The sequence below is a fragment of the Mus pahari genome, chromosome 23, assembly GCF_900095145.1.
Source record: "Mus pahari chromosome 23, PAHARI_EIJ_v1.1, whole genome shotgun sequence".
Classification (NCBI taxonomy): domain Eukaryota; kingdom Metazoa; phylum Chordata; class Mammalia; order Rodentia; family Muridae; genus Mus; species Mus pahari.
The window spans coordinates 7,857,836-7,882,627 of NC_034612.1; the positions used below are offsets into that span (position 1 = coordinate 7,857,836).

The window sequence follows — 24,792 nt, forward strand, 5'->3', positions numbered from 1 at the left end:
TAAAGATTTATTTATTTATTTATTTATTATATGTAAGTACACTGTAGCTGTCTTCAGACACTCCAGAAGAGGGAGTCAGATCTTGTTACAGATGGTTCTGAGCCACCATGTGGTTGCTGGGATTTGAACTCCGGACCTTTGGAAGAGCAGTCGGGTGCCATCTCACCAGCCCCGAGTCAAGTATTCTTACAAACTCCAAGAAGCATAATTTACCACTTAATCAGAAGCACGGACATGGTGGCCACACCTTTGAACCCAGCACTCGGGAGGCAGAGGCAGGCAGATCTCTGTGAGTTTGAGGCCAGTCTGGTCTACAGAGTGAGTTACACAGTGAGACCCCGTGTAGAGGAATTTTAATTCAGCAACATGGCTGTTCTGGCAAGAGATCACACACAAAGACCACCTAGGTCTGTGTGATCTGTCTGGAAAACAGATGTGCCCTTCATTTAATCCCTTTAACTAGAATACAGACACACCTTTAACCCCTCTGGCTGGAATACACACATACCCTTAGCACACACCTTTCATCCCAAACAATGAAGGTGATGTTACTTTAGAGAAGGCAGCAGCCATGTTTGAAAGTGGTGTCTAACTGAGAGGCAGACAAAGTGATGGATCAGGGAAAGAGTTGACAGATGAGTCAGATGGGGTACGCCCAACTCTCAGGAGAATAGCACAGGAAAGAGAGGCTACTGAAGACCTGCAGCAAGACAGGAGAAGGGAGGGAGGGAGGGAGGGAGAGGATGAGAGGAAGGGAGTAATTTGTGGAGGAATAGGAGACAGTTCTACAGAGACAGGTTTAAGTTGTGATGGTTTGTATATGCTTAGCTCAGGGAGTGGGCTTTAAGACCCTCATCCTCGCTGCCTGGAAGCCAGTATTTTGCCACTAGCCTTCGGATGTAGAACTCTCAGCTCCTCCTGCACCATGCCTGACTGGACACTGCCATGTTCCACCTTGATGATACCGGACTGAACCTCTGAACCTGTAAGCCAGCCCCAATGAAATGCTGTCCTCCTAAGAGTTGCCTTGGTCACGGTGTCTGTGCACAACAATGAAAACCCTAACTAAGACAGAGGTGAAGACAGAATGAGCCAGAGGGTGAGGAAGAGCCAGATCGGAACAGATGGCCAGAGTTAGTTTGAGGCCAAGCAGAACAATTCAGTGAGAAGCTGAGGGTGTGGAGGGGGGGCGGGTTGAATCAGTGAGCTTGGAGAGGAGTTTTGAGCCAGATCAGCCGAGCTTCAAGAGCCAGCCAGAGCTCAGAACTAGAAAGGGTGAGCTTATTCAGCAGGAAGTCGCCGAGATGACGATTATATCTGGCGAATAAAAATTGCTTTTACAACCCTGTCTCAAATAGTACAGGAAATAGTACAGGATGAAGGCTATGAGTCAGTTGGTATAGCATGCATGAGGTGTTGAGTTCAATCCCCAGCACAGCATAAACCGGGCTTGGCAGCTCATGCCCGTAATCCCTGATCTAAGGTACAGATCTGGGTTCTAGGTTATCTTTGGCTATGTAAGTGAGTTGGAGGCTAGCCTGGGCTTCATGAGAGCCTGCCTCAAAAAAGGGAGAGCGGAAAAAAAAGGGGGGGGTGAGAGTGAAAAGGAAGGGAGACATGTTCTTTATAAGACCACATGTGCCTGGACCTCGGCACTGGGCCGAAGATGACTTATTAATATTTTCGTGAGCGTCTGCTGTCCCATATGCCAAGTGCCATGTGCCAGGAAATGCTATTATTGCTGCTGCCTACGCACTGTACGGAGAGAAACTGGGAAACACAGGGGAGCTAAAGACAAGTCTCAAGTCCCAGTGCGGCAAGCTCTGTCACGCCTTTTTTTTTTTTTTCTAGGCACTTGCACGCATTATCGTCTTGACTGGTTGGATCGTCCCCTTGTCCCACTGGGAACATTAAATGTTGACTCTCGATACTTGAGAATAGTCTCTCAAGGGCTGGAGATGTCTCTCGGTTCATAGAGTGCTTGCTTAATATGCCGGAGGCCCTGGGTTCAATCCCCAGCAGTACATAAGCCAGGTGTGGCAATGCATGCTTGTAGTCCACATAGAGAGTTCAAGGCCAGCCTGGGACACATAAGATTCTGTCTCAAGTATGTTTTCCTTTTTATTTTTGTCTTTTTTTGTTTGTTTCTTTTTTTTCTTTTCAAGTATGTTTTTCAAGGCTACGTAGTAAATCAAGGATGGCCCAGGATGTCTGTGGTTTCCTAGAGCTTGGCGCTTTCTCCATGGTATGGTTATTACTAGCTTTTGTCACTGGCCAGGCGAGCTTCTGTGGCCAGCTCTATACACTCATCCTCCTTCCTTGGGTTTGTTCTGGTTGCAAGGGTGTATATACTGTCATCTGGTACAGATGTCATCGCAAGACAGGATGAGCCTGAGTTCCTAGAAATTGTGGTGTAACCCAGTTCTGCACTTTCAGTATGAGAGTGCTGGAGACATGGCTGAAGACACAGCTGAGGCAGGGGGATTGTAGCCATGGGCTTTTCAACCCATGCCCCATTTCTCCAAGTAACAACTCTGAGACTTATTTTTATATTTATTATTATTATTATTATTATTATTATTATTATTATTATTATTATTATTATATGTAAGTACACTGTAGCTGTCTTCAGACACTCCAGAAGAGGGCGTCAGATCTTGTTACAGATGGTTGTGGTTGCTGGGATTTGAACTCGGGACCTTTAGAAGAGCAGTTGGTGCTCTTGACCACTGAGCCATCTCTCCAGCCCGAGACTTTTTATTTATGAATAAACGCCTAGGCCATAAGCGTGGGCTTGTTCCCTGACTCGCTCCTAACTTAATTATCCTGTTATTCTGGCTCTGCGAGTGTCAGAATAAACCAGTGTGTGGCTCATTACCTCTCCTCAGTCTCGTATCTCCTCGGAGCTGGGGTAAATGTGTTCCTGGGCCCCTATCCCAGAGTTCCTTTCTCCCTACGGGAACGCCCACCTCCTATTTCCCGCCTCAGCTGATAGGCCATCAGCTTGTTATTGACAGGTAAAGCGTCCATATGCTACACAAGAGATTCTCTCTTCAGAGGATTGCATTGGACACAGTTCATAGCACCCCGCAGCCATCCACTGTCAGGCGAAAGACACAGCAACTACAGGTTTGGTGCAGAAAGACATTTTGAAAGCAGTCCCAGATCAGGAGCATTTCTGGTTCTTCCCAAGTGTTTGGGCTGGAAGGGTCGCAGGGATGCTGGGATGCAGCGGCAGCGGCAGCAGCAGAAGCAGAGAGACAGACAGACTGAGACAGACAGACACACACACACTCCATACATTTACTTCTTATTCTTATTTTCAGGACCCACTCCTCCCCAGGGGAGTTCTAAAGTTGGTGGATTAAGTCTTTTAGTGAATCGTGGGGATCACAAAGTACACACAACACCGGGTTCCGGCCCCAGCTCCTAATAAATTTGGATATGGCGGCACACACTTGTAATCCCCGTTCTCAGGAAGCGGAGGCAGGGGGATCGGGAATTCGACCTTATCTCTTGCTACATAGTAAGTTTAAGGCTAACCTGGGAGACAAGTGTGTCACCCTTAAGCACGAAGCTCTCTACACTCCTCCCAGGAGACCCCTGAGTTACTCGTGCCCACGTTAGGATAGAGAATATCCTCTGCCCCTCAACACCCCCCCCCACACTTAATTACAGTACTCTGTCCCCCCCTGGGGCAGCCACTGCCCTGACTCCTAACACCGTAGCCAAGAGTTTCCAGAGTATGAGTTTTGCCCTGCTAGAACCGTGAACCCACGCCCTTTCGGGCCTGGTTCCTTTGGTTCTGTGATCCATACCGTGCCCAGTTTCGTTACAAATACAATGCCATTCGTTGGCTACATCAACCTTTTGTACTTTGGCTGTTCTGCTGTGGCTGGGCATATGGGTGGCTTACAGTTTGTGACGTGTCACACAGAGCAGCCACAGTCCATCCTTTCAGTTATGTGCTCACTGGCTGTGGGATCCTGGTGGGCTCACTGGCTGTCTTGATAGTGATGTACATGGTTGTGTTTCTCTCCAGAAAGGTAGATATTATCCTGAATATTACTTAGCCTTTCCCATCGTTCGTGACTGCATGTACGGCGTGGGGAGGCATCCCTGCCTGCCTGTGCAGTGTGGGACAGATGAACTAATGCTGGAGTGGTGCCCAGCCCAGATTGGCAGACTTCTGTGAGTCTTCCCTGGTGAGCAGCAGCTGCTGTGGATGCTTAAGAACTGTGTGTGATGGATTTTTGAGTAGACCAAGGCTAGAGCCTGAGGTGGAGGGAGGGGAGACTCTATACAGGAAGGACCTTTAGGACTCGGGTATCTGCCACTTTTTTTTTTCTTTCCCTGAGACAGGGTTTTTCTAGCCCTGGCTGTCCTGGAACTCACTCTGTAGACCAGGCTGGCCTCGAACTCAGAAATCGGCCTGCCTCTGCCTCCCGAGTGCTGGAATCAAAAGGCATGCACCACCACTGCCCGGCTTCTGCCACTTCGAGAACGGCGGTTCTTGGATTGAACCAATCTTTGCTAGGTATCACCCAAGGCCGTCGGAAAACACAAATATTTATATTGTGACTTTTAATAGCGAGATTACAGTTATGATGTAGCAATGAAAATAGATAATCTTGTGGTTGGGGAAATCGCCACAACATGAGGAACTGTATTAAAGGGTCGCAGCGTTAGGAACATTGAGGACTGCTGCTCTAGAATAAGAGATAGGAGCAGGGAGGGGCGGGGTGAGGGATGAAGTGATTGCAGGTGTGTGTGGCAGGCCACAAGTCCGGTCACTGTTTGGCCTGAGCTGGACATGGTCCCTAGGAAGACTTGAAGCATCTGGGGTACATATGTGATGTCTCATGTGGGAAGGGCATGCTCCGGACCGGCTCGCTGGTGCTGTGGTCTTCAGCCTTGGAGAGGCTGGTAAAGCCAGAGATGACCAGAGGGACCACCAGCATATGTGAGAGAGGATGGTGGGGGTGGGGTAGGCCTGGGGGAGTGGCTGTTCCCTCATTCACCATCAGGAGCTATCATTTAGAATGGCTACCGTCTTGCTAAGAGAGTAAATGGTGGTCCTGGAGCTGTCCCTGCAGACAGAAAGCGAAGCTCTCCCATGTCCTTCAGTCATGGTTCAGTGTGGTTAGGGGAAATGTCACAATGTCACAAGAAAGATGGTGGTGGCTGTTTGAGGACGAGGGTGGTGTCACAAGAACACTGTAGGTTTCAACTACTTCAAGTTCAATGTCAATGATCTCTCTCTCTCTCTCTCTCTCTCTCTCTCTCTCTCTCTCTCTCTCTCTCTCAAGTCTCCTCGGACCAGATAGAGCAACTGCACCGGAGGTTCAAGCAGCTAAGCGGGGACCAGCCCACCATTCGGTAAGATGCGCAGCCAGCCTTGGGCTTCAAGTTACTTTCTGTCTGTTATCGCTTACCCTGGGTTCAGGTCGCTCTGGGCTGGCTCCGAGGCATGTCCCAGTTTCTGAAGCAAACCTGTTGTCTGAATTCTCCTGGGTCGCTGTAAGACAAGATGTGGAGAGAGGAAGGGCCATATCTGGTTCTGCAGGAACACACTCTCGTAGGGGAAGCCACCCAGGCCTGCTCAACCTCTATGTTGTGTGTGATCTGGACTTGTCCTGAAGTTCCCCCGATGCTGAGCGCCTGCTGGATCCTCCCTGATGCTGGGAATCAGAGGGTCCTACTGATAGAGCTGTGTGCGGGATGCTGGCATTGCCCTGGTGGGTCTAGCTCTAGTCTTTACTTCCTCCGGGTCATTCCAGCCTTGGACAAGATAAGGCTGTTAACAAGGAAGGGTCAACCTCCTGTTAGGGAAGTAAACAGTTTTCTTCTCTGGCATCACATTTAATTTTTTTGGTACTTGAGTTAAACATGGCTACATACATGCTAGGCAGGCACCTTACCTTGGTCTACGGCCTCAGCTCCTTTTCTCCTTTAGGTGTACCACACTAAGTTACCCAGGCTGGCCTTGGACTCACTCTATAGCCCAGGCTAGCCATGGACTCACTCTGTAGCCCAGGCTAGCCTTGGACTCACTTGCCATCACCCTACCTACTGAGCAGCTGGAATGGCTGGTAGGAGCCACCCAGACCCTACAAAGTGGAAAGACTTCTGTCGTAAACTTTCTAGCCGATAGCAATTGTCCTCAAATACGCACAGGGTGTCAAGGTGATGCCCGTCATTGTAACAGAGATGCAAGCCTTGTTTGGACTACAAGAAAGCTTCTATCTTCATTGATGGGCTTTGTTCCACCTTTTGAGGGAACCATGTGCACACGCATGCACTCACGCACGTTTTCTTGCCTCCCACACAAAGGCACACTGTTAGCTAGAGCATCACCCAGAAGGTACCCACGGTCTCACAGTTCCGTGGCCTCTAGCCTCGATCTGCCATACTATCAAAGATGGGCAGAGCAGCCATCCTACCCTTTATGCCCAAAGGAGGAGCCTGGGCACCTCTGGAAGCTGCCTGGCTCTCATGGGCGCAGGTGCCTCATTCCGAGTTAGTCACCGTGGCCAGCAGCCAGAAACCAACTTGTTTGCCTTACCCAGCATTGTGAAGGTGTAGGCTCTGGAGTCAGACCCGGTCTTCCTGGCTCTGGGTCAGATTCTATCTCTTCAGGTTTGAGGTGCAAGCAGGAAAAACCCGCGAGACAAACTTCATGAAGCTCAAGAAGTTGGCTGCGAGGCTTTGGGCCGGCACCCATCCCAGCCTTTCCTTGGAGTTTGCCTTCCCAGTAAAGCAGGCTGTTTCTTTGGGCTTGGGTCTGAGCATGGAGCCACAGATGCGTAGAGCATCCCTAGGTGCTTGTCAAACGGGCCAGGTTATTGTGTCCTGCCTGAGACAGGAAGCAGAGGCTGGCGATCTTGCTTAGAGCGTGCGGGAGTCCTGAGTCCTGTGGGGAAGGGGATGCCTGAGCGGTCCCTTCTCCACAGAGGTGAGTTTCGGATCAGAGGAAAGAGGGACGACGAAACGGGAAGGTGTGAGTAGGAATTGAGGAGCCCCCCCCCATGCTGCCTCTTAGCAAGCATGGTTAGCTACGGTCGGTGGTCTCGCCCCACGAGTGTGCTCTACACAGCTGGTGTCCAGGGTCTCTCCAAGAAGGCCATAGCATTGTCTTAAGCTTTACTGCTGTGAACAGACGCCATGACCGAGGCAACTCTTAGAAGGATGACATTTCATTGGGGCTGGCTTATAGGTTCAGAGGTTCAATCCATTATCATCAAGGCAGGAACATGGCAGCATCCAGGAAGGCATGGTGCAGGAGGAGCTGAGAGTTCTACATCTTCATCTGAAGGCTGCTAGCAGAAGACTGACTTCCAGGCAGCTAGGATGAGGGTCTTAAAGCCCACAGTGCCACACCTACTCAAACAGGGCTACACCCACCCCAACAGGGCCACACCTTCTAATAGTGCCATTCCCTGGGTGGAGCATGTACAAACCGTCAGAAGCATCTAAGCCAATCCCTGTGTATCATGAGCAGGGTGACCAAGTTGGGTTCCCTGGTGCTGGAGTGGGGACAGTAGTAGCCTCAGGCTGTGTTGTCAGGGGGGGAGAGGTGCTCCCCAACTTCCCTAGAGGAAGTTGTGGCTTGAAATGCTTCCTCTGTGAGCCTCACCAGGGCCTCAGCCCAAATGTTACAGCACACTGCAGCTGCAGGGCCACTTGGTGTCCCAAGGTGCACCCTCCACCCTCTGAGATGCATCTTGGTCATGGTGAATGGGGCCTGCCCTTCTGTTGACTTCCTGCCCCCCCCCCAGCTGCCCTGTGCTGCTGTCTGTCTATCTCACTCGCTTCTGGTCCATCAGAAAGTGCTCAATTCTACCCAGAGTCTGGGGTTGCTGTCCTGTCCTCCTGTCCCCTCTGTCTGTCTCACTCAGCCATCACCCTCGTGGTCCCCTCCCGTCCTCCAGGCCTGGGTATAGCACTGCCCGGGAAGACATTTACCCTGTGAGACATGGTTCCTTCCCTAAAGAATCCCAAAGAGCTTCAGTTTCCCTAGCATGGAAAATGCCCAATACTAGGTGCTTGGCAGACTTGGCAGAGCTGTGCACGTGAAGAGGGTCCATGGCCTCTCAGGATGGGGAAGCCCTCAGAAACCAGAGAGTCAGGAGGCATGACACAGGGCTCACTGTTAAGTTCGCTCCGAGGTCTTGCTGAGCCACCTTGGCAGCTGAGCTGAGCCTCCGAAGCCACCGGAAACTAGTCCACAGCCCTGCGCTTGCAGAAGACTCCAGCCCAGCCCTCGGGGGTTGGGTTTCTTGGTTTTGTGTGTCCTTTCTGAGCTGAATGCTTGGTCCTTCTTTGTGAGATCCCAGCAGGGTTCAGGGTAAAGCTGGGCAGAAGTGGGTGCCCATTGAGCCCTAATTCTCTCCAAAGCCAAAAGGGACAAACTGGAGAAAGGGAGCGGGGCTCCCTGGTGCCTGTGCGCTTCTGCTAGCCAGCTGTGTGGTGACTGCAGCTCACTGGCTAGACCTCTCTGGGCTCCACGCTCTTGTCTATAAAAGTGGGCCGGCCAGTTGCCGCCACCATTTGTGAGTGTGAGCCTCACAGCATGTGGCCTGGCATGGGGAAGGCACTTCAGAATTTGGGGGAGATGGCTTGAACAACCCCCACCGCAGGCTTCAAGCTGCCCTGGAGGTGGCTGTAAGGTGGGTATCTCTTGGGGCTTTCCGGTAGCCCTTCTTGCTGGCCACTAGGGCGGCAGCACTGGCCTGATGGTAAGTGGGTTAGCTTGGTCCCAAGGGTAACCATCTGCTAGCAGCCATGGCCACGGCGGGGTAGAGTGGGGCTGCTCCTGTGGCCGTACCACCCAGAGCTGAGCCCCAGCAACAAAGGTCAGCAAGGATCTGGTGGGCACAAGACCCTGAGGTCGCTCTACTTGGCCTGGCCCAGCAGAGTACGGGGGCAGCAGAAGTCAGAGGTCTCTGGGTACCAGATGGCCAGACCTTCCTCTTGTGAGTGGCAGCTTCCAGACCAAAGGCAATGCTACTCTTAGGGCTCCTCTCCCCTCCCTTCTTCGGGGCTTCCAGCAAGTGCTCTAAACTGAGCTACATCCCCAGCCCCTTTTCTACTTGTGAGACAGGGGCTTGCTAAGCTAGGTAGGCTACCCTCGAACTGACAATCCTCCTGCCTCAGCTCCCTAAGAACCTGGGATAACAGGTGCTACCAGTCTTGCGCTAGGGGGTCAATTTCTTATTCCTTCTGCCTTGCTTGTCTCTAAAACAAGCTAAGTGTCTGTCCAACGGGTGTTGTCATGGGGACAGGTTCTTCCTCCCTGAGAGGGCTGCACTGTCAGCCATCGCTAATGTCATTAGTCTGTCACCGTCACACTGCCATTGTGTCCCTGTTCCCATCTGTGTTCATGTGAGGCATCCTTATTCCAGTGTCCTGGGTATTCCCACAGTCCCTCACAAGTAGGACATCTGAAGCTGGAGTCAGGGAGATACACTCACACACACACACGCACGCACACACGCACGCACACACCATGTGCTGCAGTGGGCAGAGCCTGTGCCAGCAGCCACAGACCCTCTACTTCACCTATCTCACAGGCCAGGAGACGGAGCCTCACGGAAGAAGGAAGGTGCCTGAGGCGAGGGGCCAGGTAGGATGGTAGAGTGGGTAGGATAGTAGACTGGAGGCCTAGGAGAGTGGAGAGGGAGGTGCCGGCTACATGAGCGTAGCTTTGCCCTGCCTGGGTTCCAGTGTGATTTGCCACAGCTGGGTGAGCCTGGGCAGGTGACTGGCCCTCCATGTCACATTTACTTCAGGGATCACAGGCTTCCCTAGGGTGAGGTACCTACTGCAGGCCTCAGAGTTCACACAGCCACTGTGACTGTGACTGTCATTCGAGCAGTGGCCAGGAAAGGGGAGGGCCTCTGCTGATCTGATGGTGTCCGTGGTAACCTTGGCTCAGTCAGGTCAGTCTGGGGTTCTGGTTTCTCCTGCTTCTTCCTGTGGTTGTCACACCCCGACTAGCAACTGTGTGGAGGTGGGGCCGAGCTCTGTGTGTCTGGCCCTGAGGCTCCCTGGGTCCTCTTAGTTGCCAGTTGCAAGGGCTGTTAGCCGGTTATCTTGTGGTGTGGAAACTCCTTCTATGGAAATGATGGCGCCATGCATCTTGTTTTAAGGAAACCAGGAGAGGGGTGCGGGGGGGGGTGTTAGTAGTTTTGGGGAGAGATCAAACCTGAGAACGAACCAGTCTTTAAAGGCGCTCTGCCGCTTTAAGCATCCCAGAAAGAAACCCTCTCCTGTCACCCACCCGCGTCACCCTGGAAACCGGACTCCGTGTGTGCACTTCGTCTGGAGTGTGATGTTCTGGAGGCTCAGTGGCAGAGTGAGACAGAGTCTGTGCAGGCCCCGAATGGCCTTGAACTTGTGATCCTCCTGCCTCAGCCTCATCTCTAGGATCTCGGGCCTGCACCACTGCCACGGTGCTGTCGGATTTGATTTTGTTTATTATTATTTGTTTTGTTTTTTGAGACAGGGTTTCTCTGTGGAACCCTGGCTGTCCTGGAACTCACTCTGTAGACCAGGCTGGCCTCGAACTCAGAAATCTGCCTGCCTCTGCCTCCCACGTACTGGGATTAAAGGCGTGCGCCATCATGCCTGGCTGGACTTTTTTCTTTGTTTTTTTTTTTTTGAGATTCTCTGTGTTCCCCAGGTTGGCCTCAAAATCCTGGGCTCAGCTTCTCAAGTCTCCAGGACTTTGGGTTGAACCGCTGCACCCACTTGACTGGATTCCTTTTTTAAAAAGTGTTACTGTGTGTTTGCATAACTTTGTGGAGTTTGTTCTCTCCTTCTACATTTATGTGGCTTTCGGGAATTGAACTCTGGTCTCCAGGCTTAAACAGCAAGCATTTTCACCCTCCTGGCCATCTTAGCAGCAACCCCCAACTCTGTTCCTTCTACACCCATCCTGACCCAAAGCTAGCTTTCTCTTCTCTTCTCTTCTCTTCTCTTCTCTTCTCTTCTCTTCTCTTCTCTTCTCTTCTCTTCTCTTCTCTTCTCTTCTCTTCTCTTCTCTTCTCTTCTCTCTTTGTCATATGGTGGCACCTACCACACTGGGACAACTGTCCTAATTGTGTCCTAAACTGGGCCCTGGTGAATGCAGAAGGTGGCCGTGCCCAGTCACCAGCTCCCGTCTGGCTAGCTGCCACCAGTCCAGCCATGAAGGAGGGGCAGGAAACCACCCAGGGGTATCGAAAACAGGAGAGATCCGGTCACCTGGCTTTGCTCCTGCCTGGAGCCTGAGGCTCCTCTCCTGTGAGGTAAAGCCAGGGCAGGATAAGGAACTGTTTGTGGACCCTCCCAAGTCAAACAGCCTCCGCTCCAGCTCCGGTCAGTCTAGTCCGGTGTCATAGCCCTCCCCCTAATGTCCTCCGTTTTTTAAAAAAAAAAATCAGCTAACCCCACCCCCTCCTGAGCATTCATTCCTGTCTGCTGGAGTACTGGGCTATGCCCTAGGTCCCTGAGAAGGTCATTGCCATAGAACAGGCACAGGCAGCCTGAATGGAGGCGTTGCCCCTCCTCTGAGGACAGGCGTCCGAGACTGTGTCTGTGTCCCTGCCAAGGTCCATAGCCACTGCCGGGATGAATGCCTTTGCTGAATTAAAACTCACACACCTTACAACTCAATCGTAAAAATGCACAGCAGTGCCCATGTCTCTGCAGAGCAGGTATCCAGAATATTTGCCACCCAAGAGACGCTTCTCCCCTTAAGTGTCCTCTGGCTTCCCCAACCCTGGGCTACCCCTCTCCTGCTCTCTGCCTCAGTGGCTCAGCCTGTTCTGGATACACCATTTAAATGGAATCATGTGACCTTTCTCTGCCAACGCCTTCCCAACAGTGTCAGTTTTCAGGTTCACCCTTCTGCAGTGGGTACCAGTGTACAGTCCTTTTCCTGGCTGCATAATATTCCCCTGGGTGGACAGTCCACAGTTCAGCTATCAATTTATCTGGTAGCAGGCACTGTTGGCCCTTCTGCGGTTCTTAGGAGCCTTGTTCCCATGGAGACTGCCCGTGTGTGTGTGTGTGTGTGTGTGTGTGTGTGTGTGTGTGTGTGTGTGTGTGTGTTGTATGCGTCTCTTGGGCACATGCTAGGAGGTCTCAGGTCAGGAGATACTCAGTCCATTTCCCTGAGGCCCTGCTGGCCTGTATCCTTCTGGGAGCCCAGTGCAGCCATTGCAGGGCTCCCTCTCCGCCCACCTCAGACTCTGCAGATCTTGTCTCTGCAGCCTGAGTGCGATTGTACTGCCCAACTCTCAGGTTCCTCCAAGTGTCAGGCTCCCGCAATCTTCCCACTGGTACCTAGTCTGTAGGCAGAGGCCTGAGGGGGAGGGTGGGGCTGCCGGGGATGAGGTGAGACCTCACTGCCTGTGTCCGATGGCACTGATGACTGTCCTCTTGTGACTTTCTCTCCGGTGTGTCCTGGAATACAGCAAGGAGAACTTCAACAATGTCCCTGACCTGGAGCTCAACCCGATCCGATCCAAAATCGTCCGTGCCTTCTTCGACAACAGGTGTGCTTCCTCTCGTGGGCAGGCTGAGGTGGCCTTCGTCTTCTGTCATCAAACAGAGAATGGGTGGGGGCAGACAGTCCTGGATGGCTTTTGGAAGTCTCTCCTGGGCTCCATCCATTTCTCTGTGAGTCACCGCTGGCTGTGTGACAGACGACTCCCAACCGAGCAGACACTTGGGTTTTCTTCACATTTGCACGCGCACACGTGTCCATGTGTATGTAGGTACACATGTGTGTTTATGTGTTCGTGGATGCCAGAGGATAACCTTAGCTGGCATATCTCAGGTGATTGTCCTTGTTTTGAGACAGGCCCGTTCACTGGCCTAGAGCTTGCCAATTTAGCTAGGCTGGCTGGCCAAGGGAGCTCTGGGGAATCCTCCTGCCTCAACCTCCCCAGAACTGAGATTACAGGCACCGGACTCACCCACATCCCGGTCCTTATGCTTGCTGGACAAGCATGTCACCTGCTGAGCTAGCTCCTAGCCCCACTTTTACTTTTTTTAAAAAAAGATTTATTTATTTATTCTATGTAAGTACACTGTAGCTGTCTTCAGACACTTCAGAAGAGGGAGTCAGATCTCATTAAGGATGGTTTGAGCCACCTTGTGGTTGCTGGGATTTGAACTCAGGACCTTCGGAAGAGCAGTCAGTGCTCTTAACCGCTGAGCCATGTCTCCAGCCCCCAATTTTTTACACTTTTATCCTTGATTCTGGAATGGAACCCAGGGTCTCAGGCGTGCTAGGCAGGCATTCTCCGACTTTGCTCCGCCCCTAGCCCCAAGCTCAGCACTGACTTCTTATGGCTTCTGTGGGCTGGGAAGTTCAGTCTCTCCTCCCACCCGTGGCCGAGGCTAAGAACCGGAGGTACAGCTGGGCCGAAGGCACCATTCCAGCCCCAGCTGGTGGGGCTCTAGAGCTCCGGTTGGATGATGAGGGCTGTGCCCTCTGAACTGATGGGTCTGTCGTGGGTATTATTGGGACTTAAGGAAGCTAGGCTGGAGCCTAGTTGGAGGAGCGGGAACACTGCGGGGTGGGGGTGAAGGAATGCGGGAGACAGCTCAGGCGCAGCTTCTTGGGCACATGAGGCCAGAGGGCCATCTTGTCGTGAGATTGTGTCTGTGTGTCTGTCTGTGTGTGTCTGTCTGTGTAGTACTGAAGTCTTCCCTCCCCCTGCTCCCCTCCTAGGAACCTGCGAAAGGGACCCAGCGGTCTGGCCGACGAGATCAACTTTGAGGACTTCCTGACTATCATGTCCTACTTCCGGCCCATCGACACCACCCTGGGCGAGGAGCAGGTGGAGCTGTCTCGAAAGGAGAAGCTGAAATGTACGTACTGAGTGAGTCCCAGGTTCGCCAAACGTGGGGATCTCCAGCAGCAGGAGGCTAAGCCATCTATCTATAGGAGGGAGGGAGACGGCCAGGGGACACAGCCTGTGTCCTTACACCATCAGCCCCTCGACAGCAGTGTTGGGGTGGCCTCTCTGAAGTTGCACCTTAGTGGCAGCCTCATTAAAAAGCCCAGCAGCTTCCGGCCTTTCGGGACAGGAGGGGTGGGAAGGATGGGGAGAATAAGGGGTGTGGGGTGATGGAGTTTAAAGACCCGGGTTTCCCTTTGACACCATGTGACCTTGACCCCAGTCATAGTGTACTGACTCTGAACATGGTGGCTGTGGGGCCGAGGACTCGGTTACAGACAGAACCTTGCATCCAGGGCTGGGGAACTCTCTGAGTCAGGGTCCCACACCTGTCCCCCATGGTGTTCTGGGATCACAGTCTACGGCAGCCTTCTTCTGAGGCTCTACCTCAGGTCGTCAGCTCCAGGGAGCAGTTAGTGGCCATCTTGGCTGGACAGCAACACGGAGTCCAAGGTCATAGTCCCGTCTCCTTTTACCCCTGTGGTCTTCTCCTGACCTTCCTGACGTCCCTCCTCACCCCCTCAGATCTGAGTGCTTGGCTATGTTTAGCTCTGGGGTGTATGCTGGTGAGAACAACCATCTTGAGTGTCCCCTGGGCCTCCTGGGTGACTGTTTAGGCCATACCCACGCTCCCAGTGTTTGTTTGCTCTGAGGGCTGGGGTGAGGATCACAAAATCAGAGGATAACAACAGGTCTGAACCAGTTCATTACTGCTGTCTTAGCACTTAAGGTCCTTGATAGCCTGTCTGTGAAGTGGGCTGTGGCCGCCTTGATCTCACGGGGTCAGCTAGGACATCGTGACCAGGAAATACTTTTGCATGGCTCTGGGCACCTGGTTCCTGATAGATGCCAGAGCAGAGTGCTGGGGTGGTGGGGAGTGGCTGCTGGGCACTTCATCTTTGTGGGCTCTTGCCAGGTCTGAGAGAGGCAGCCAGGCCTTGCTAAGTCCCCTGCCGCCCTCAGGATCTACCTGGGACTGGACAGCAATCAGGATGTGGGCATCCTGGTGGTTCAAGACCTGGCTTTTGGGAGAGGAGCAGGGAGTGTGTTTTGAGACAGGGTTTCTCTGTGTAGCCCTGGCTGTCCTGGAACTCTGTAGACCAGGCTGGCCTCGAACTCAGAAATCCTCCTGCCTCTGCCTCTCAAGTGCTGGGATTAAAGGCATGTGCCACCGCTGCCCGGCAAGACCTGGCATTTTAAGGTTCTACCTAAGAAGCTCATGAGCTATTCAGTCCTGTCGCGTGTGTCTGAAGTGCCTTTAGCTTGGTACAGCTTCAGAGTGGGTGTCTGGGGGAGAAGGGGACCCAGGCCCGGCTCCTGGCTTGGCCTAACTGGCGCTTACAACCTCTCTTGCCTGCAGTTCTGTTTCATATGTATGATTCGGACAGTGACGGCCGCATCACCCTGGAAGAGTATAGAAATGTAAAGTATGCTCTCTTGGCCCTGCCTGGGGCTCCTGGCGTCTCCCCCTTCTTGGACTGTGGAGTCCCAAGGTCACCAAGTGTCTGCCCCACTGGTAGGTGGTGGAGGAGCTGCTCTCTGGAAATCCTCACATTGAGAAGGAGTCAGCTCGGTCCATTGCAGACGGGGCCATGATGGAGGCAGCCAGCGTGTGCGTGGGGCAAATGGTGAGAGCCCCTTGGGGTGTCCGAGGGGTGGGTGGGGGGAAGGGTGGCCAGCAGGAGTTCACCAGCAGACACACCCCATTCTGCGGCTCCACCCGATGATGATGCCTTCCGTGTGGCGGGAGTCCATGCTGGTCCGAAGGTCTCAGTGGCAGGAGCCAGGTGCCCCGCTCAATGCTCTGAAACAGAGCCTGGCGTGGTGCGGAGGTCAGGACAACCCAGTGCAGGTCTGGAGATCTCTGTGATCCGGGAAGCAGAGATTAAGACCTAAGGCGTGCCACTGTGGCCTTGCCTAAACCCCTGTCCTTTACCCCCGAGGGCAGCACCGAACACAGTACCCCCACGTGCACTGCGTCCTCACTGAGTGAAATAGAGGTGGCCTCAGGCCTGGACACTGGGGGCCGGCACCTTTTTGCAAAGACCACTGGTGCCGCGGGGGGGGGAGGGGGCAGCCGAGGGACTGGGGGGGGAGGGGCTGCAGAATCTCTCGGCTTGGCAATATGTGTACACCGTCTCATGGCTTCAACCTCATTCTACTGCTGGGGGGAACCGAGGCCCAGCTCTGAAGATTTCTCTGGGGCTTGTGATCTTTCCTGGGTGGGGTCTCTCTTGCAGGGTGCGGTTGTAGCCCAGCAGTCCCCCTGGGGACAGACGGCTAGGGTGGGTAGATAGCCACCTCCAAGGACGGGGCTTCCAGCAAAGCTCCGGTCTCCTTGCACCTACCTGGCTTGTATCTATCTGTGCTTTTCTCTCAGAGAGACAACTGGGCCTGTTTTTGTTTCTGTTTTGTTTGTTAAAGCCACAAGGTGCGTGTGAACTGCCTTAGGGCCCTGACCTGGTGGAGGACCGGAGCTCCCCTTGTTAACTGTGGTGAGCCAAACATCCATTTGGCTTAATTCCACTCTCCTTCGCTAAATGGTTCCGAGCCTGCCTCGCTTTCAACTGCTGACTTTTCTTAATTTGCTGTAGTAGAACTGTTGGCAGCTGGCGCCTGCCGATCTTATACCAAATCTGCTCCGCCTCAGAGCTGGTGGCATCCCCAGGACAGATCCCTGGTGCTGTAGGGACAGGGCCACCAGGGAGCCTGGCATGTGTGTATACCTGTGGAGCGCACACTGCATATCAGCCAGATCAATACAGACCCCCCACTCCTGCCGGGGCTGGGCTGTGGGTCAGGGAAGCCACTGGCTTCTGATGTTGGTTAATGCTCCTGACCACGCCACTCGCCCGAGAGCCACCCACCTTCTCTCCTTTGATGCTGTTCCAAAGCCACTTACTGACTTAGGCGGTGACTCTCTAAGTGCCATCTTCAGGTCCTGTCTGTGCAGGGAGATCTTGGCGGGTGAGGGCGGGGCTGCCGGGCTAGGTCTCGTCCTGTGCTCCCCGACTCCCAGCCTCCTGTCCTTGCCAGCACCACCCTCCTGTTCCACTCCTCACAGTGGGGCCCGAGTCTATAATTAGCTCCCCTCACCCAGCCTGGGAGCCTGGTGCCCTGGAGAGGGAGGGACAGAGGAAAAGCCCTGGGGACAGGGCAGGCCCAGGCCACTGGAAAACTGGGGGGTTTTATGAAAAAAAAATTTTGTTGGGTTTTTTGTTGTTGTTGTTTTTGTTTTGTTTTGTTTTTTCAAGACAGGGTTTCTCTGTATAGCCCTGGCTGTCCTGGAACTCACACTGTAGACCAGGCTGGCCTCGAACTCAGAAATCCACCTGCCTCTGCCTCCTGAGTGCTGGGATTAAAGGCATGCGCCACCACGCCCGGCATGAAATGTTTTAAGAAACAAATATTAAAGGGGCATTGACCCTTGCCCCAAGAGCAACCAGGAGAGGGTTTCGAAAGGTCACCCCTCTCCATGCCCAGTCTAGGTCTTGCTCTGTGGAACTGCCCTTGGGGTGCACCAGTGCACACATACGTGTGTCTTTGCTGTTCTGTTGTGTTGAGTCACTTGCATTTGAGGGGTGGGAGTGAGGTGTCCGGGTTTTGAACCCCGTACCTAGTGCATGCTAAGTTCAGGCTGTACCACAGAGGTCTAACCTGACTCCAGTTGCAGTCACACCGACCGGCCTTGATTGGACATGACCTTCTTTCCCCCTGGGCAGAGGCGTGTGTCCAGTGGGCGGGTGGCACTTGTAAGCATGCTTGGGAACTGCACGCACTTGCTCTTTGCGAGTCTCCTATATCTTGGCTGTGTGTACATCTCAGAGCCTTTCCACACTGAGAAGAGTTCACTCGATAGCCATGAAGGGTAGAATCCTGGAGAAGGGCTCTGGGGCAGTGCAGGGGACCCTCTGAGTACCCAGCAGGGACCTTTGGGGTCCTGCAGTGCTGGTCACTGTCACAGCGAGCTGGTGGGTGAACTGTTTTCTAAGACTCATTCAGCAGTATGCATGCGGAGCCCTAGTATCTTCCCCTCTGTCCCTATGGTAGGAAGGATACAGCTTGCTTGGTCAAGCATGCTAGGCCCCTGGCTGAAGCCACACTCTGTTCCCTGGTTATCATGGTGACTCATGGGCACAAGGGTGGCCACAGATGGCTGGCCCTCCATGCCCTTCCCTTTACCCTAGTGGGCTGTGAGCATAGATTAGCCCAGAATAGTTGTGTTATCAGTACAGGGAGCTGAGGCAGGACCCAGGCTGGCAGGATGTACCCTGGTGGCTAGATTTCAAGAGACAGGGTGACGTGGGCCGTAATGGGAAGGAAGGTCCATGCCTGGAGGTTTCCCACTGTTTCTTCCCCCGACCGTCCTGGGGGGGGGGGAGGGTTGGTGAGATAAAACCTGTGCCCCTGTCGGGGTTCTACGGAACTGGCCTTGGCTAGAAGCAAATGACCCTGCTTTTCCAACTCTACCCTTCAAAATGCTACCTCTGTGCTCTGGGTGTTGGGAGGAAGTGGACTGTCTCAGAACAACCTGGGGGACTCTGGCCACTCTAACTACAGTCTTGTCCTCAGGAACCGGACCAGGTGTATGAGGGGATCACCTTTGAGGACTTCCTGAAGGTGGGTGCCAGAGGGGGAAAGATGGGGGCCTCCGGGCCACCACGAGGACCTCGTGGAGCTGTGGCTATTGGCAGATCCCAAGTACCCCACCAGGGCTGTTCTATAGGAAGGCCTTGCAAGCCACGTTGACTGGCTTGCTTGGCTTTGTGGAAAGGATGGTGTTGCTGTGTAGTCTGTGACTTAAGTGGCACTTGGGCAGATGGGAGAAGTGAATTTCCCTCCCTCTTGGGACACTGGCAACTTTCCCTGGGAACAGTTGCTTTTTCACAGCAGCGATTCTGGAATATTCTGAAAACTTCCTGCACAGGGACAAACACCAGCATTCTTCTGCACATGGACCAGAGCAGGTGGCATGTCGCTGAGTTCTGCCCCTCCCTAGGGCATCCTGCTGGGAGTCATGAGTGGTCACCCACTTGCCTGCCCCTCATCTCCCTGTAATGACAGCCAATCTGGTGGACAGCTGTTATTTTCACGCACACTCTATGGCTGGGAGTTAAGACTGGCTCCTGGCTGCTGCAATGACCAAGGTAACCGGAAGCAGGAAGAAGAAAATGTCAAAGTCATGTCTCCGAGGCCTTCTGGGGATGGAAGTCAGGACGTAGGAAGACCTATGAACCTCCCAGGCCAGCTTCTTAGCATGCAGGCCTCACCAGGGCCTGTGCATGGAGGGAATCCGGGGCCTCCAGGGTTCATTTTGCAGAGCCTCCCACCAGCAGGATGCCGACTGCAGGGAGGCAGGCACCCCAGCCTACCAGGGAAGGAGGCAGAGGTCAGCCGCTGCCCGTCTCCTGACAGAGGCTCACACCCCAGGGTACACAGGGTGTGTGGAGGGGGAAGCCAGGAGCTGTTAAGTGTATGGATCTGCTCAGGCGTGACTGGGACCTGTTCATCTAGGAATGCTGTGCAGGACGCCAGGGCAGCAGGCGCATCGAGAGGAGGCGCAGTTGCCTTGAGTGTGTCTTGACTGCACACAGGTGCAGTGTTTGCCCAGGAGGCTGGGGCGTCTTGAGTTCAAAGCCAGCCTGGGCTAGAGTAAGACTCTTGTGACACACCAGCCCTGCTGCTATCCCCGGGGGCTCTTCGGAAGCTAGCCCCCTACTTTGTCCCTTGTGGTGCCCCCTAGTGTGGGCGCCCTCTCCCACAACTTGACTGAATTCATCATGGAGTCCAGGATCCTTTTCAGAGAACATCTGGAACTCGCAATCGTTGGGGTGAAGTGGAACTGTTTCCGGGTCCCCACAGGACCAGGGCAGGAGACAGTGGGAAGCCTACCTCCAAGGCCAGCCTCACTTTGGGAACCTCAGGGGGCATCTCTGTAGATGCCGAGTGACAGCCTGGCACTGTGGCACCCTCTGTCCCTGCTCCCATCCTGACTCCCTTCTTGAAACCCCTGACTTGCTTATAGCCAAGGAACTCGGGAGAGGGTAACCTTCGGAGGGACAAGGGTTTGTCCTGTAGACCAATGGCCTCGTGACCTGACTGTCCAGGCCCTAACTGGCCAGGGTTGACAGTCCACAGCAGTATCACTCTACCTGAGCTACCTGAGCATAAGTTTGAAGCCAGTGACCTCTTACCCCACCAAGGCTGTGGTGACCGCTGGCAGGTCATTAAATGATGGCTGTCTAGTGACACCTGCCACGAAACAGCCCCTAGGCGCCAACACGGGGCTCTGCTGATTCAGTCTGGAAAGTTGGCAGCACGGTGAGGCAAGCCTGGGATCGCGCTGGGGAAACAGAGGCTGGAACTCTCAAGAGGCTATGGGGTGGTTGGGGGAGTGAGATCATGGCGCCCAGAGAGCCCTCGCTTGGATTCAGGACTTCATCCTACCTCCACAGTGACATCACAGCGAGAGCCTGAAGGTCAGGGCCAGAGTGACCAGCAGACACACGGACTCCTCCTTCACTCGGCTCGGCCTTGGAACCTGTCCTGCTTCCTATGAGCAAACAGCAGCTCTGTCGGTGGCAGGGCGGTGGGCAGGCCGAGGACCTGGCTCAGGCGGGCGTCTGGCAGTGGCAGGGGGCAGTGGGTGGGCAGGCCGAGGACCTGGCTCAGGCGGGTGTCTGGCAGTGGCAGGGACGCCTGCTGATGCCACTCCCTCCATTCCAGATCTGGCAGGGCATCGACATCGAGACCAAGATGCACATCCGCTTCCTCAACATGGAGACCATCGCCCTCTGCCACTGACCTGCTGCCCGCTGCCCGTGCAAGGGGGGGTGGTGGTGGCTGGAAGCTGGAGGGTGGCTGAGGACAGACGTTCAGCCCTATATGCCTGGGCTTCTGTGACAATCAGTAACCCTTCTTCAGTTATCCTCTTCGTGGGGTGTGGGACTCTGATGTTTTTATCTCTAACGGTGACAATAAAGGTTTCCTAATGAGCCCTGCGTCCCTATCTGTCCCTCACATCCCTTAAAGGGACCTGGTCCTGGGTGACATGAGACTGACTCTGAGGAGCAGGCAGAGGCTGGTGAGGCAGGCCCTCTGTCCTGTCTGCTGGCACTTGTGTACCATCTGTTTTCCTCCTTGAAGGACTGGGCATCCACCGGTGGTCTTCACCTGGGGGTGGGGTGGGGGAGGAAGCCAGGAAGAGTCTGTCTGGGCAGGCTTCCAGAAGACAGACCTGGCATGTTGGTAATGGGGGTTTTCTTAGCACCATCAGCTGCTGGCGCCAGCTCCTGATGGGGGGTACCTGCAGTTGGGGTTGCCATGGTTCCTCCTGACAGCATGGACCCAGATGTGAGCCCAGGACACTCCAGCCCCCCAGCAAAGGCAGCAGTGGAGACCAGAGGTGTACCTACTGCAGGTAAGTAGCTTGTACAACTTGGCTTGTCGCCGCTCATTTCAGGATGGGTGGGGGCGTGGCCGGTAGAGCTGAAATGCTGACTGCAGAGCAGAGGTCCCCCCACCCCCAAACCAGTGGCTAGGGTGCTTGTTCTCCGGGTCTCTCGGGTGCTGCTCTTAGGATGCTTCTGCTCCCTCTATTGATGCTGGGCGGTGCCTTTTTAGAGTCCAGGAAGTTCTTTGGGCGTCTGGCAACTGCTGCTGTTGGCATGCTTAGTTAAGACGTCTTGTTCTGAGCATGTCTGATCTCATTTGTGTTGTCTGTCACTGGCCACATCATGGTTGGCTGGACACCTGCAGCTGGGGCTCTCTAAGGCCCAGAAGGGCAGTCATGAAGTATATCTGCTCCATCCGCTAACCCCGTTTCCCTGTCAGTTCTTTGCCATGTACGTGTAGGTGGATGTGGCTAAACATTTTTTTCTTTAACTTTTATGTGTCTACGCATCTGTGTATAGGAGCACACATTGGCTGGGGGGTGGGGGCAGATCCTCTGGAGCTGGAGTTGAGGGTGCTGGCTTGTTCTGTGGGTACCAAGAGCTCAACTCTGGTTCTCACAATTGTATAGCCACCTCATGGATACACTTTTAAGTTGTTACTGTCAGTGTGTGACCATGGGTGTGCACATGGTGTGGTGACTGTGTGTGTGGAGGTCAGAGGACAACAGGCCCATTCTTGCCTTCTGCCACATTGAGGCACCCTCCCTCCCCCACAACATCTGTGCACTCCAGACTTCTGTCCTGTCTCTGCCTCCCATTTCACAGGAGCTCTGGGATTACAGATGTGGGCTACCACATCAGCCTTTGTTTGTACCCACGAGTGTGGGTGCCCCAAGCCAGGCCTATCAGCACCCCTGGGGCTGCCCGATGTGGGTGCTGGGAACTGATCTGTCTTTTTAGCCCCCACCCCGTTTCCCCCGCTTTTTTCTGGGGATCAAACTCAAGCTGTCAGGCTCTTGCACCAAATGCTTTTACTTCCTAAGCCACGTGGCACATGCATCTTAGTTCTGCTGGTTTGGTGAAAATACTGGTGTCTGCCATCAGTGCTGCTCAGGGGACAGTGACTCATGCCTGAACAAACAATCCTGTTGCCAGAACAGAGCAGATTGTTCTGGTCTCAGTGGAGACCCCTGCAGCCTTCTCTCTGGCTATGGGTGCTTGCTTGTCATGACTGATGGAAGGCTCTGTCTCCATGGTGATGTGCCAGATTCAGTGGCTGCTTCTATGGGTCCCTTCCATGCTGCCCTCCCCAAGCAGGCTGTCTTGAGTGGTTCTGAGTGGTGGACAGATCTTCTCCACAACAGGTGTCCTCCCTAATGTGCAAGAAGTGGGGAAAGATAACCTGACTACATGAGCGAGCCCTGGCCTACTGCTGGGCATGAGGTTCAAGCTAGTATGCCTTACTTACAAGCAAAACACACTATGCGGCCAATTATAGGGGTGTGCAGAGATGTGCTCAGGGGATGTGGTAGGATGGTGCTGTGTGTGAGGGTGCTAGACTGGTTACTATGTTGAACCCCAGAGGCAAGTGAGGAGCTGAGGGGGTCTGCAGGTGTTCCGGGCAAGCACTTGGCAGGCAGGGCTGGCCCGTGTTCGATGCTGGCCTGCAGGGCCACTCAACACCACCCGCTCTCCTGGATGGGTGAGGAAGGAGGACGGAAGGAAGGCACTGCCAGGGCCGGGCTTTTGATCGCAGGCCTCAGTTTGGTAAAAAAGTCCCAGCAAAGCAGCAGGCAGGAGCAGATGTGGGGGCTCCCATCTCCCTGCTCAGAGCCAAGCAAACTGTCAACTCTGGGGAGAACCCCACAAAAGGTGTACCCCACCACTTGGGGACTTCCTGGCTTCTCGGTTTCTACTGGCTCTAGAAGGCCAGCAGGTCAGCATGGGGACACAATGCAGAAACTATCAGGAGCCTGGCTTCCTGGACTCCCTGCCGTGGTGAGGAGGGGGCTGCGGGCTCTGGGCAGCCGCCACTTTGGCATCTCCAGTGCCTGGGTTTCCTGAGACTCTCCCAGTTAGTTCCAGTTGTGTCCTTTCTCAACAAAGGCAGTTCATGAATGTAAAATGTTTTCATAAATAATGGATCGCTTTCCCTCGGCCCAAGCCCGGAGGTCTAGCAGGGAAGATGCCGTGCCGTGATGGACGTTCATCAAGCGTGCTGGCTGGGGCTCCCCTTTGAGGGCCTACTAATGTCTTTGAAGCTCTGGGCACAGCTAATCCAAACAGCTAATTAAAACGAGATTGACTCACTGGGAGCCCAGTCCTCCAGGCCCAGAAGCAAGCTCATTTGTTCACCATGGCGAGGCCGGGCGTATCCCCACTGTAGAAACCACCAGGAGTACCTACTGCTTGGCTCCCAGCATGCTCTGCAGCTGCCTACTTAGGCAGGATTAGGACCATGAACTGGTGCAAGCCTGCTCCCCAGGAGTACAGACTAATTCCTTGGTACCCCCCCCTGGGGGGAGGGGGCTTCTGGCCTTGGGGCAGCAAGGGCCTTAGGCTACTGCCCTGGGCAGTCCCACCATGTGGGCCGTGGGGTCTGCAGGGCAGGGAGGAGGCAGGTAGATTGTTTCTTGCAGGACCGTGTGTAGGTGGGTGGTACTCCACCCGTGTGCAGCCAGACCTCCCAACTCAGTGTGACGAGAGCCAGATGAGGTGCCTCCATCGGCAGTGTGAAGCAGGCTTTGTGCTACTATTTGGGGACAGGTAAGTAAGGGCTCACCATCAACCACACTGAAGCTGACTAGGTGGCACTGGAGGCTACTGCGGAGGAGCAGGGAGGCCCTGGGGCTGTGGGTGGAGAAGCAGGCGGAGCCGGGGTCTCAGCAGCTGGGTGGAGGTCGGGTGTGCTCTCTATTCTATAGCAGGTTGAAAGCGGGATCTACCCTACAGTACTGTCCTGTGACTGACATTTGATTCTAGAGACTGGTCCTCAAACTTAAAATCTTCCTGAGTGGTGGGACACTCAGTTGTCCCCCTCCCCCAGTTTGCTGGTGGTTTGAGGCTAATGTTTAATCTGGTACTTTCCCCAGAGGGCTGTGTGATGCAAACCTCAGACATGGCTGGATGGATACCTGCAGCCAAGTGACACAGAACTTGGTAAGAAACAGAGCAGCCCCGAGCAGCCTGCCACTCTGACCACTTGGCAAACCAGGTTCTTCGAGACGTGAACAATGCCCCTCTGTTAGGCTCTGGCTCACACTCCTGTGTGCTGTGCTAAGTGGGAGAGGCCAGGCCCTCAGGTCTGAGCCTTCTGTTGACCAGGCCAAGTTCCACTGTGCTAGAAGCGGCCCAAGTTGGTGGAGGGAGAAATGCAAGTCACCTTGAGGTTTGGCAAACACCTGCCATAAAGGCTGTCCTTGTATGCTGTGACCTTGAGGGAG

The 24,792-nt window shown here is 54.1% G+C and overlaps 1 protein-coding gene across 1 annotated transcript in view; it reads left to right on the plus strand.

Annotated features, from left to right (window-relative positions):
* Tesc (tescalcin) overlaps nt 1-20,957 on the plus strand; it is a 34,403-nt gene extending 13,446 nt beyond the window's left edge. The window contains exons 2-8 of the mRNA XM_021186949.2: nt 5,310-5,379; nt 12,462-12,542; nt 13,727-13,866; nt 15,316-15,377; nt 15,476-15,583; nt 18,528-18,575; nt 20,682-20,957. Coding sequence (XP_021042608.1) covers nt 5,310-5,379; nt 12,462-12,542; nt 13,727-13,866; nt 15,316-15,377; nt 15,476-15,583; nt 18,528-18,575; nt 20,682-20,759 — 587 coding nt within the window. The 3' untranslated portion in view covers nt 20,760-20,957. The remainder of the gene's footprint in view (nt 1-5,309; nt 5,380-12,461; nt 12,543-13,726; nt 13,867-15,315; nt 15,378-15,475; nt 15,584-18,527; nt 18,576-20,681) is intronic.
* The last annotated feature ends 3,835 nt before the right edge of the window (nt 20,958-24,792 follow it).